The sequence below is a fragment of the Thamnophis sirtalis genome, unplaced genomic scaffold (assembly GCF_051295495.1).
Source record: "Thamnophis sirtalis isolate CommonGarterSnake01/CBP01778 unplaced genomic scaffold, rThaSir2_p1.2 scaffold_4, whole genome shotgun sequence".
Lineage (NCBI taxonomy): Eukaryota > Metazoa > Chordata > Lepidosauria > Squamata > Natricidae > Thamnophis > Thamnophis sirtalis.
Window position 1 is genome coordinate 127,840,935 of NW_028261384.1, and position 12,966 is coordinate 127,853,900.

Consider the following 12,966-nt stretch of genomic DNA (forward strand, 5'->3'; position numbering starts at 1 on the left):
GATTGGCCAGTAATTCTAAAGTATCTTACAACAAAGCTTCTCTTTCACTAAAGAGGGAGTTAAAGAGGAGCAAATTATTAGGGATGCATTGAAAAAATCCCTAAATAAAATCCACTTGTTCGTAGACCACCTATGCTCCAACCACAACTAAAAAATGCTATTCAAGCTACTTCAGGGATACAGTTATGTGTGGATAAAGTTACAAAATTACCAAAGCACATAGCTGTCAATGTAGAGGAGTCGATTTCAAATTGGGAACATAAACCTGACACCAATCTTTATTATGATGGTTTAAAGATAAACCTCTCAACACAATTGCAAGAAGAGTTCCAAGAAAATCTGAAGCATTCAAAAGGACAAATTTGGGACCTTTTCTTCACCTAACAAGGTTGAGAAATCCTTGAGAAGTTTATTGACTTTCCTTGATCACATCCATGTGATCCAGTAGGGCAGGGAGACAGGGAATGTTGCAGGTCCTCTCTCTTCAGTAAGAAGATCTGGTGGGACCAAGAAGTGTCTTCTTTATGATGGCTCCCTCCTTCTAGAACATCATCCACACTGAGATTAGATTCGTTCCCACTTTGACCCTCTTTTGCAATGCCCTGAGCACCTAGTTTTGTCAATAGGCCCAGAATGGGCTGGAACCTATTAAGTGGCTTGACTGATTGATTGTTATCCCCAGGGGTGTGTTTTTTATTCTTTGTATATTTTTTTAAAAAAATTAAACAGCTCAGAGACACTGACAGTAAATGGGTGAACATATAAATTTGCTTAAATAAATAAAAAATAAAACTCCTTACAATGGTATGCCATAAGATTTTATATAAGAATATTCCTTACATTTCAATTTATAAAACTGAAAAGTATGTGGGACATCCTATTACCAATGAGTAGAACAGAAGAAGCATCACTTGGCAGAGAAGTCAAGAATAACTAGTTTTTAATTAGAGTTGGACTTTCATTATAATTTGGTCCATTTTCGCTATCCATAGCATCTATCATCTGTCTAAATGTCCATCCATCCCGCCATCCATCCCGCCATCCCTCCCTCCCTCCAACATCTATCATCTATCATCTATCATCTATCATCTACCATCTACCATCTACCATCTACCATCTACCATCTACCATCTACCATCTACCATCTACCATCTACCATCTACCATCTACCATCTACCATCCACCATCCACCATCCATCCATCCATCCATCCATCCATCCATCCATCCATCCATCCATCCATCTATCTATCTATCTATCTATCTATCTATCAATCATCTCTATCATCTATCTATCTTTTTCATCCGTCTGTCTGTGTATCTATCATCTATCTATCATCCATTTATCTATCTTTCTCTCTTTCTATCATTTATCTATCTACATGTCTGCCTACATATTTTACACCTATCTATCATCTCCATTTAATGAACACTCAAAATTTTCCTCCAGGTTTTTTCATCATTGTAGTCCCTCCCTCTATCAGAGATGAGCATACATTTTCCCCCTAGGATTTGAGCTGAATTTCAGCTGATTTTCATGAAAAATGCTAGATTTCTTATTCTAAACCAGGGTGTCAAACTTGGTTTTATTGTGGGCTGCATTAGGGTTGTGTTTGACCTTGGGGGTCTGGCCAAGGTGGGCATAGTGATGTCATTTGTGTCGGGGGCTCCTATAGTGGCTCTGAGTGCTCTGCCAGTGAAAATGGGGTCCCAAGCTCAGTTTTTGGCTGGGACAACCTGCAACCCTCTGCCAATGAAAATGGAGCTTGGAGGGACCATGTGCAATCCCTGTGAGCTCGATTTTTGGCTGAGATGGCCTCCTGCGGTTGCCAGTGAAAATGGAGCTTGGGAAGGCTGCATGCAACCCTTGTGAGCTCCATTTTGGCTAGCAGAAGCACCATGGGCCAGTCCTTTGTTTTTCCAAGGCAGTCCTGAGGGCCAGATCTAAACACCCTCTGGGCTGGATCCAGCTCCTGGCCTTGGAATTTGACACCCTTGTTCTAAAACATGAGTATCAAAAAACGCCACATCACATTGACATCACATGAAGGATGTCAATCACCTCATTCATAGAGCTGGGGTGGGTGTGGCCTAGGTGTGATGCATCCAGCCCATGAGCAACCAGATTGACATCCTGTGTGCACCCCTCCTGAGTTTTATTTTTGTTGGCAGAGCACTGGAGGAGGGAGTCACAGCCATTCTCTCTGATCTCAACTTCCTCTGCTGGAGACAGTGGATCTTCTTCCCCCAGCCCTGCCAAGGGCACCATAGGTGCCCCTGACATGAGTAACATCGAATGAATGCCACCCCAGCCATGCCCACCCCAGCCATGCCAATCCTGGCCACACCTACTGCCCACAGTGGTAAAACACAACCCTAATGCAGCCCTCAATGAAATCAAATTTGACACTCCTGAAATAAACTGTTGAAATGGACAAAGAGTTATATTCAACAACCTGGAAAATGGTTGAAAATGCAGCATCATGAGTATTACTCTTGAATTGGGCAACTATAAAAAGGACTCCGATTCTGCAGATCCAGTCGAGGCACAGGGGGAAAATCTGGTTGACCATCGCTGGGTTGAGTTTCAGGATGTTGCCCCAGGGGACGTGGACAAGGCCATGAAAGCTGTGAGTGCCTCCACTTGTGTACTGGACCCGTGCCCCTCCTGGCTGGTTGCTAACAGCAGGGAGGTGACACGGGGCTGGATCCAGGTGGTTGTTACCGCCTCGCTTTGGGAGGGGGTCTTCCCCCCCGCACTCAAAGCGGCGGTGGTGAGGCCCCTCCTGAAGAAACCATCTCTGGATCCAGCCGTTCTTAACAATTATCATCCAGTCTCCAACCTCCCCTTTGTGGGGAAGGTTGTTGAGAAGGTGGTGGCCTTTCAGCTCCAGCGGTCCTTGGAGGAAGCTAACTACCTTGACCCATTCCAGTCCGGCTTCAGGCCTGGCTACAGCACAGAAACCGCTTTGGTTGCATTGACTGATGATCTCTGGAGAGCCAGGGACGGAGGCCACGCCTCCATTCTGGTTCTCCTTGACCTCTCAGTGGCTTTCGATACCATCGACCATGGTATCCTTCTGCGACGACTGTGGGAGGTGGGGGTGGGAGGCACCGTTTTGCGGTGGTTCTCCTCTTACCTCTCGGACAGGTCGCAGTCGGTGTTAGTTGGAGGGCAGAGATCGACCCCTAGGCCCCTAACATATGGGGTGCCGCAGGGTTCGGTCCTGTCCCCCTTACTTTTCAACATCTACATGAAACCACTGGGCGAGATCATTCGGCGGCACGGGATAAAATACCATCAATATGCGGACGATACTCAGTTGTATCTGTCCGCCCCGTGGCAACTCAATGAAGCGGTGGACGTGATGAACCAGGGACTAAAAGCCATTAGGGACTGGATGAGGGTCAACAAACTCATGCTCAACCCAGATAAGACGGAGTGGCTGTTGTGTTTCCCTCCCACCAATTTGGCAGGTATTCCATCTCTCAGGCTGGGGGGTCAAACACTACACCCCTCAGACAGGGTCCGCAACTTGGGAGTCCTCCTGGACCCAAAGCTGACTTTTGAACACCATTTATCAGCTGTAACCAGGGGGGCATTTGCCCAGGTTCGCCTGGTGCACCAGTTGCGCCCCTACCTGAATCGGGAGGCTCTCACAACAGTCACTCGTGCCCTTGTGACCTCTAGACTGGAATACTGCAATGTGCTCTACATGGGGCTGCCCTTGAGGAGTATTCGGCGACTTCAGCTAGTCCAGAATGCGCGAGTGATTGTGGGTGCACCTTGCTTCACTCACATAACACCTATCCTCCGCGAGCTGCACTGGCTACCTGTCGATCTCCGGATACGCTTCAAGGTGCTACTTGTCACTCATAAAGCCCTCCATGGTAGTGGATCTGGGTACTTGAGAGACTGCCTACTGCCAATTACCTCCACACAACCCATTAGATCTCACCGATTGGGCCACCTCCGGGTTCCATCTGCGGGTCAATGCCGACTGGCGACCATGCAGAGGAGGGCCTTCTCGGTGGCAGCTCCGACCCTATGGAACGATCTCCCCGTGGAGATTCGCACTCTCACCACTCTCCAGACCTTCCACACAGCCATTAGAATCTGGCTATCCTGCCAGTCCTGGGGCTAAGATTGCACCCTCCCGAATGGTATGAATGTTGTGTTTTCTTTTAATTATGTGTTGTCGTATATGTAAAAGTCTGTTTCCCTTTTCCCTTTCGGATGTGAGCCGCCCTGAGTCCCCCCAGGGAAAAGGGCGACATACAAATAAACTTCTGAATCTGAATTCTGAATCTGCATCACTGTTAAGAATAATCATCCACAAATCCTCTTTTGAAAGAAATATTTTATGTATATATTCCCTGTAGACAACAAGAAATATTTCTATTCTTTTTTGTCAGCAATTTCTTTGAGCAAGGAAGATCATGTGATGAACTAATTTCTCTTTATAAGTTGCTCCCTTTGGTTTAGATCAGGCCTGAAAACAATGATGTAGCATTTGGGTAAGAATATGCATCCCAGTAATGCAGCACTGGAGGACAAGATAGAGAAGACCTCCACAGCTACCATGGCTTTTCCTTTTGTGCTCAGATAGGATGGAAAGAAGGAGATCCACACACTGCAAAAGGCCAACATGCTGAAGGTGATGAACTTGGCTTCGTTAAAGCTGTCAGGTAATTTACGGGCAAGGAAAGCCACAATAAAGCTGGCAATGGCCAAGATACCCATGTAGCCCAAGACACAGTAGAAGAAGGAAGCTGATCCTTCATTGCATTGTAAAATCATTTCTTGGAGCTCTGAGTGCATGTCCAACTCATGGAATGGGGGAGATGTTGACAACCAAAGAATACAAATACATACTTGGAAGAGAGAGCATGAGAGGACAATAGAAAAGGGCAATCTTTTCCCCACCCATTTCCTCATCTGAGATCCTGGTTTAGTGGCCAAGAAAGCCACAACCACAGTAATAGTTTTGGCCAATACACTGCAAATGGCCACTGAGAAGGTAATCCCAAAAATTGGTTGTCGGAGAAGGCAGATCACTTTGCCAGGTTGGCTGAGGAAGAATAAAGAGGAGAGAAAACAGAGCAGAAGAGAGACAAGGAGGGTGTAAGTGAGGGACCGGTTGTTGGCTTTTACAATAGGAGTAGCCCGATGCTTAATAAAAATTCCAAGTACCCAAGATGTCAAGAGGAAGAAACAAAGAGCTGCTGAGAACAAGCTAATTCCTAACGTTTCTTCAAAAGTTAGAAACGTCACCAGTTTCAGGATACATCCATTCTTTTGTTCATTTGGATAATGATCTTCTGAACATTTGAAACAGTCATCCATATCTGGAAGAAAAATCAAGGAATTTGTCATTGTAACAATTCTAAATCATTTGGACTCATTTTATATTATGCACAATTGGTTTATTAAAGGTTCCTTAAGTCCAAAGAAAATTGGTAGAATGCTTACCTACCATTTTGGTTTGAAATCTTCCCTTCATGGCATGGAACACAGTCATAGCAGCAGAATTGATTTCCCTCAATCTTTTTCTTCCAGGATCCAGGGAAACAAGGATCATTACATCTGGAAAGTGGAAGAACCTGTTGATAATCATAAAAGATTTTGAAAAGGGATAAATTTAAAATAGTTTCTGATTTTTTTTTTCCTTTATGGAGGAAAATTATTTTTGACTTCCACAAAGAATATTGAATTTATCAGCATCATCAACGACTTTTGGTAGCATGACTATTATTATGAGATAAGCCCAGGAGCAAAACACAACACACAGCACACAAAGCCTTTAGACAATTAGCAGTTTATATATACAGATATACAGATATACGTGGTAGATAAAGTCCTTACCACTCTGTTACGGACACAAGGAGAGAAATGAGATACACAACAAGATAGAGAAACACCCTCTAATGACCACTTCTTTATAGACACCTTTTAAAAGAGTAAATGACTTTTGTGTATGCCATTAGAGTCTTTAATAAGTGATACATGTATTGCTGAATCATCCTCATTGCATCAGCTTACAGTTTACAGTTTACAACCTTACATCAACTGGCAGATATTAAATCCTCAGTTACCTGACAAATCTACTAATCAGAATAAAATTGATTGCAACAAATACGACTTCAGCAACAGAATGGTCAATGCTTGGAATGCTCTACTTGACGTCCTTGGAAACATGTCCATTGGTATGATTTCAAACAGAGCCAAATATGCAAACATGGCTTTTACAATATCATTTTGTCAATTTTAGGAATGCTTGATCATCAACATTTGAAAGAATATGCCATTGTTTATTTAAAACATAGAAATTAGACTTCTAAAGAGAGTACATTCAATACTGCATCCAGTTTTGGTCCCCACAATGTAAAAAAGATGTTGAGACTCTAGAAAGAGTGCAGAGAAGAGCAACAAATATGATTAGGGGACTGGAGGCTAAAACATATGAAGAACAGTTGCAGGAACTTGGTAGGTCTAGTTTAGTGAAAAAAGGACTAGAGGTGACATGTTAGCAATGTTCTAATATTTCAGGGGCTGCCAAAAATAAGAGGGAATCAAACTATTCTCCAAAGCACCTGAGGGTAGGACAAGAAGCAATGGGTAGAAATAATCAAGGAGAGAAGCAACTTAGAACTAAGGAGAAATTTCCTGACAGTTATAACAATAAATCAATGGAACAACTTGGCTCCAGAAGTTGTGAATGCTCCAAAACTGGAAGTTTTTAAGAAGATATTGGATAACTCTTTGTCTGAAGTGGTGAAAGATTTCCTGCCTAAACAAGGGTTGGACTAGAAGACCTTCAATGTACTTTCCAACTGTTATTCTCTTCTATTCTAATATGGAATCATAATGGATTAAGACATTGTTGATTCAATAATTCGATACCTGGTTAAAAGCTGTGTGCCAGACAATCACATCTTCAACAATGAATAATTCCTTCCCCTTTGGTACCTTGAGATCCATCTTTCCAACTTTGACTCTCTGAAAGGATCTGTTTGGAAAAGTGATCAAGTTTGTGATATCAAATACACCTGTTGTTTCTCCTTTTTCATTCAGGAACACACTCTCCCCGGCTGAATTGTTAAAAGAAATGCCTTGTAGAAATGAGTGGAGCTACTTGAAAAGGAATAGAAGAGAGAGGGAATTGATAGCAATATAATAGCTCTGACCCCATGTAATTTACAGCCCAATTATGACCCTGTTTTTCCCCTCCCCCCAGGGTGTATCATAAATCATATTCTTCAGTGGAGCACTTTTGTGGGCTGTAGAAGTCATGCCCCTCCAGCTGTTGCAGGTAACCTGGAATACAGCCTTGAAAAAAATATGTGTGGAATGTACTTCTGGTTGTGGCTGCCATGCTGCTCTGTCAGTCCCCCTGTTGCTTATGGCACCTCGAGAGCAGGCCAGGGATGCTTTGTGAGTTGACATATGTCTTATTATGCAACTATGATGATTTACTTAATAACTCCTACTGACACTTAAACTATAATTTATATAATAGCTTCTGGATGTTCAGAATAACAGAATGACAGAGTAATAGGAAAACAGAACAACAAGAGAAATAAGAATTCTGTATCTATTTCATACAGCATAGTATAACAAAGTTGCAAGGAACCTTGGAAGTATTTTACCTAACACTCTACTCAGAGATGACTCTACATCATTTCACAGAAATGAGTGTCCAATCTTTTCATAAAAATCTTCAGTGATGGAGCAAAAACAACCTCTAAAGGCAGGCTGTTCCATATTAATTATTCTTCCAAAAAATCATTTTATGTCAAGCTGCTCATTGAAATAAAAGTGTCCAATGCAATGGGAATACCTGCCAAGACTGCAGATTTGGAAGATCAGTTTTTTTACGCATCCGAATTATCTTCCTATTGAACTCCAACATGTATAGAGCCTGCAAAGCATAAGCCACAGCATAAACAGCATTGTAGATACTGTAGCTTTGGCCAGTCATTTCCATTTCAAACAGAGGTGAAGGAAGATCCTCCAGCTTCATCTCCCCAGTGCACTGCTTACTGTGTGTTTCTTGTAACTCTGACTTTGGAAATGAACAATCAAATGCTTGTTCCCAAACTTCCTGCAGAAACCCATCTCTGTAGTCTGAAAGTGGATTTATGGTCTGAAGAAATTCCTTGAAACCTTCAACTTCCATTGAATGAACAGTGAAGGAAATAGCCCCATGGAACATCTGGAGGTCCCAATTGATTTGAAATCCTGACAATATGAAATCAAGCTGTGCAGTCATGATCCACACCTTTCCAAATAATGCAATTTCTTTGCTGTCTGGATTTCCTGAAAACATTACAAATCTTAGCCACATAATTGTCAATGATTCTCCATAGACAAGAACTGCATTGGCTTCTCTATTTATCAAATGAATGGAAATTCTTGAGATTGTTTGATAAACGTCTGGAAAATCCTCCAAGTGGATCAGTTGTGAAAGTCTTTCTATGAATGATGAGCAGATTCCGTTCTCTGCAAGTAAGGGCTGCATTTTCTGTAAGAATTTTTCTCCATTGTTGTTATCCACTGCACAAATCCCAATCCATGTCCACCTGAAATGACGAAGCAGTTGGATAATCCCAGTGTACTGATGGTCCTCTTTAGGGACCATGAAATAAAGTGAAGAGAGCTTATTGGTCTGAAATTCTTCTTGGGCTAAGGAGCCATATGTCAGCTGCAAGAAAGTGGAGTAGTATTCTTTTGAGTTGTTAGATCAAATATGAATGTCCTGTCTAGTTTCATATAAAATATATATCCAATGAAGGAATTAATTTCCTGAAATTCTTCTAAATATGGAAAGAAATTTCTTAGAATTATTTCAAACACATATAACTGATCAAAGCAGAGAGTTTAAATCTTTCCTCTAGTATGAAATGCCCATGGATTCATACTTCCTGAATTTGGCATAGTAGTTTCAAAATTATGCTAATTAATAGACCTTAAACCAGAATATTTTAACACAAACCTGAGATTAAATTTTAATGCTCCTTAATTATTCAATAACAACAATGGTACCAGAATATAGGATTTTTCTGTTTAATCCTTTCATAACTTACTTGTGGAATCTTGAAGAAACTTATAATTTCAGCAATATGAGATGATGATGCAAAATCCAGTCCCCCAATGATAGCCTTTAGTTTCTTCTGGCTATTACATTTGTAGTTAGGGACAAATTCCTGGGATCTGAAAATTAGGTCCAGAGTGGTGCGATAGGTCATCCTTGCATTGAGGTAGCTGTCATAGATGTGGAACCCAAGAGTGACATTAGGTAAGATCTGGGAGCCCTCATTGATCTGCTTCACAGCAAAGGCCAAGGCAAGGACATGTTGATGAAATTTGGTGAATACACTGCAAATCGGTTAAATCCCCCCATTGAAAAAAATAATAATTTTACAACCTTTTAAGGGGGCATCATTTCTATAAGAATAACAAACTTTTTTTCTCTGACAGTAGTAGGAAGATTATAGCTTTGGTACAATGCTTAATAATTCATACAGCATTTCCATGACTTCCAACAAATATGTACTGCAACAAATACAAGTAATTACTTTTTTAAAAGTACTATATTTATTTTCTAGAGATTTTCAGAAAATGGCATATGAACAGATTCAGGAGGTGTCACTCAATTATGTATGTATGTTTTGTGAGGAGAGATAGTGCCAAATCTTTGTAAAAATACCTTTACCTCAGTAAATGTTTAAATAGAGGCTTTTTATTTTTTTTATTTTTCAACATATAAACATTTCACCTTTCCTTAAACAGGGTGTCATCTGGGTATAAATATCTCTGTGCAACAGCTTTCAGGATTTACAACATCATTCACATTAATATTAATTCTCTAATCTTAAAATTGCAATATATTAAGCAATTGAACATTATTAACCTAATCATTTTTCTCTTAACATATCTTTGAATAAATAAAAACAATACTAACATTAATCATAATTATCCTCCTCATTGTAATACTAACAATTATCATCTTGCTTATACCTCTATCTCAACATATGTTCTACTCTTTAGTCTTCTTCCCTCATTTCCAATTCCCCTTTTCCCTCTAACTATTAATAAAATACTTATAATAGTCAGTTTGTTCTTTCTCTTTAATTATTAATGTTAATCTATTCATTTCTTTACATTCTAATATTTTCCTGATCACCTTCTCATCAATAGGAATCTCTTCACTTTTCCAGTGTTGTGCAAATACAATTCCAGCTATAATTAATACATGGATAATTAAATAAGTATTCTCTTTATTACAAGTTTCAGGTAAAATCCCCAGCAAAACTATTTCTGGCTTTAACTCATTATGTTGGTTTATCATATTCTCCGACTAGGTCATTATTTTTATCCAATTTTTTTTTTGCTTCTACACATGTCCACAACATATGATAGTAAGATCCATGTATCTAGCGGCATTTCCAACATTTAGCTGACTTATCTTTAAACATCTTCGCCAGTCTTGCCAGTGCCAGGTGCCATCTGTAAAACATCTTATATAGCTCCTCTTTATATACTGTTGACATTGTTAATTTATAAATCCTTTCCCTCAATTTCTGCCATTTATCTAATTCTATTGTATAGCCATTTTTTTGCCCATGCTATCAGTCTCTTTTATTTGTTCCTCTTCCAGCTTTATACTCAATAAGTAACTATATATAGTTTCTTTATCATTTTTTCTTCTGTTCCTGTTAATATTTTATCTAATTCTGTTAATTCTTTATAAAAGCCGTGTAATTTAGCATTTCTCAAATCTAGACTGTATCTGCACTTGGGAGCACTGTGTTATATCGATCCCTTGCTCAAACATTTCTTGTTTGCTTTTGAGCTCCCTCTTTCACTCAAGATGTCTTTATATCTAACAATATTTCCCATATTAATGACATTTGGGTGAATCAATGCTTCCATTGTTGAAAGCCAAACTAGTATTCTCAAATAATGTTGTTCTTTCATTTTCTCCCATACTAATATTAATGCATTCCTTATATAATGTCTCTGAAAGTATCTGTGTATTTTATTTTTCCCATACCACAAAAAGGTATGCCAGCCCAATTGGAAGTCGTGTCCTTCTAAAGTCACTAATCTTGTATTCCTCAATACAATCTATTCTTCCATCCATGTTAATATAGCTGCCTGATAGTACAATTCCCAATTTGGTAATCTGAAACCTCCTCTATTTCTTACATCTTGTAACATTTTAAAGGTAATTCTTGCTTTTTTTCCCCTTGCCAAATATACGTATATATTATTTTATTAAGTTCTTCAATTTTTTTTTCAAATTTATTGGAATTGTTTGAAATAAATACAATAATCTTGGCAAAATATTCATTTTAATAGTAGCTACTCTTCCTACCAATCATAATTTTTTGATTAAGTTTTCCATTTTCCCAGATCTTAAATAGAGGCTTCTCTATGTTGTACATTTAAAAGAATGTAAAGAAGGCTATTTCTTGTCTCATAACCAGATACAATTGAAAGAAAAACAAGGCATAGATTACATTAAAAATGCTACATTTATACACTAACAGCGTTTATTCATGTAAAAGATTTTTGAAAGTCTGTAAGATTAGATAAAGAAAAAAAATCCTTACACTGGTATTTCATAAGGAATTATAGAAGGATTTTCACTAAATTTAAATTCATAAAAGTGGTAACCCATGTGAGATGTCATCCCACCAATGATGAGGTCTCCAGGCTGGTACCACTCATGAGGAATAATGAAAGCATCACTTGTAGCGCAGCTCAAAGTACCTACTTTATGCACAAAAAACATCAGGAGAAACATCTTGATGATCTTGTTATTGTGGAAATGTTTTGACTTCCATCCTACCCATAGGGAAGCATATATAATCCAATACTTCATCTAAAGATAAATCTAAGGATTATACTTGAGAATACATCTAATGAGAAAATCTATCATTTTCTGTTTGAAAGAGAGTACAAATCTTTATCTTGAATATCACAAGGATTTGATACTCTGGCCGAAGAGAATGGATGGTGGAAACTTGAAGCAATGAATCTGACAGAGACGTAATTATCCCTTGTACTAAACACTCTGTGATTCAAGACTTAGTTTATAGCCAAACAGAGACCTTCATCATTGCTGAATTTCAATAGCCTTCTGGGAATACTTTGATGTTTTGGCCTGTGGCAATTCCTCTAGGATGAATGAAGTGGGCTGATGGAGTCACTGAAGCAGTAGGTGTGAGTTTAAATGGACTCCAGAGGATGGTAGAGGACAGGAAGGCTTGGAGGAATGTTGTCCATAGGGTTACGATGGGTTGGACATGACTTCGCAACTAACAACAACAATTCCTCTCAGATATAATTGTTTTATTTTGATGAGATAATAAGTAGCTGATAGTTCAGCTATTTTTTTTTAATGAGCAAATGCCAATAAAAGTAATATAAAGGACATATGCAAGAGAATATATATTTAATTGTTATAATTGTAGAAATAAATACAAAGCTTTCCCCCCCCCCCCAAGATAACATTTATTTCCTAGCATATTTTTTTTCACACAATAGAATATGGACAAATCCAGCAGTTATCAGTCATTTATTGTATGTAAGTTTTCTGAAGAGTAACTACGAAGATCATTTTTTAAAAAGTATGTCTAGTTTAATGAAAAGAAGAATTAGGGGTGACATGATAGCAATGTTCCGATATCTCAGGGGCTGCCACAAAGAAGAGGCAGCTATCTTAGTCAGTTGGAGTCAGCAAACCACTGGAAAGCATGATACCATATGCTTCCATTGGCTGTCCTGTATGGCAAGTATAAAAAATTGTTCTCGTTGGTTACGAAGTCATGTCCGATCCATCACAACCCCATGAACAACATTCCTTCAGGCCTTCTTGTCCTCTACCACCCTTCTGGAGTCCATTTAAGCTTACACCTACTGCTTTGGTGACTCCATCCAGCCACCTCATTCTCTGTTG

At 39.3% G+C, this 12,966-nt stretch overlaps 1 protein-coding gene across 1 annotated transcript; it reads right to left on the bottom strand.

The window, feature by feature from the left end:
- Positions 1-4,448: 4,448 nt before the first annotated feature.
- Positions 4,449-9,358, bottom strand: LOC148046489 (vomeronasal type-2 receptor 26-like). The gene is made up of 5 exons (XM_087712047.1): positions 9,086-9,358; positions 7,840-8,703; positions 6,903-7,130; positions 5,476-5,602; positions 4,449-5,347 (listed from the first exon to the last, which is right to left on the bottom strand). Exons 1-5 carry the CDS (start codon positions 9,245-9,247, stop codon positions 4,449-4,451), a joined length of 2,280 nt encoding a protein of 759 aa, XP_087568173.1. The 5' UTR covers positions 9,248-9,358.
- Positions 9,359-12,966: the final 3,608 nt, after the last annotated feature.

Bases quoted from the DNA above. Each gene is read 5' to 3' on its own strand.
- LOC148046489 (XM_087712047.1), bottom strand. From the start codon at position 9,247: ATGACCTATCGCACCACTCTGGACCTAATTTTCAGATCCCAGGAATTT. The intron at 7,131-7,839 runs GTATTCCCATTG...CTTTTCAAGTAG, and splicing joins CAAATCTGCAGTCTTGGCAG to CTCCACTCATTTCTACAAGG. The intron at 5,348-5,475 runs GTAGGTAAGCAT...TTTTTCTTCCAG, and splicing joins GAAGATTTCAAACCAAAATG to ATATGGATGACTGTTTCAAA.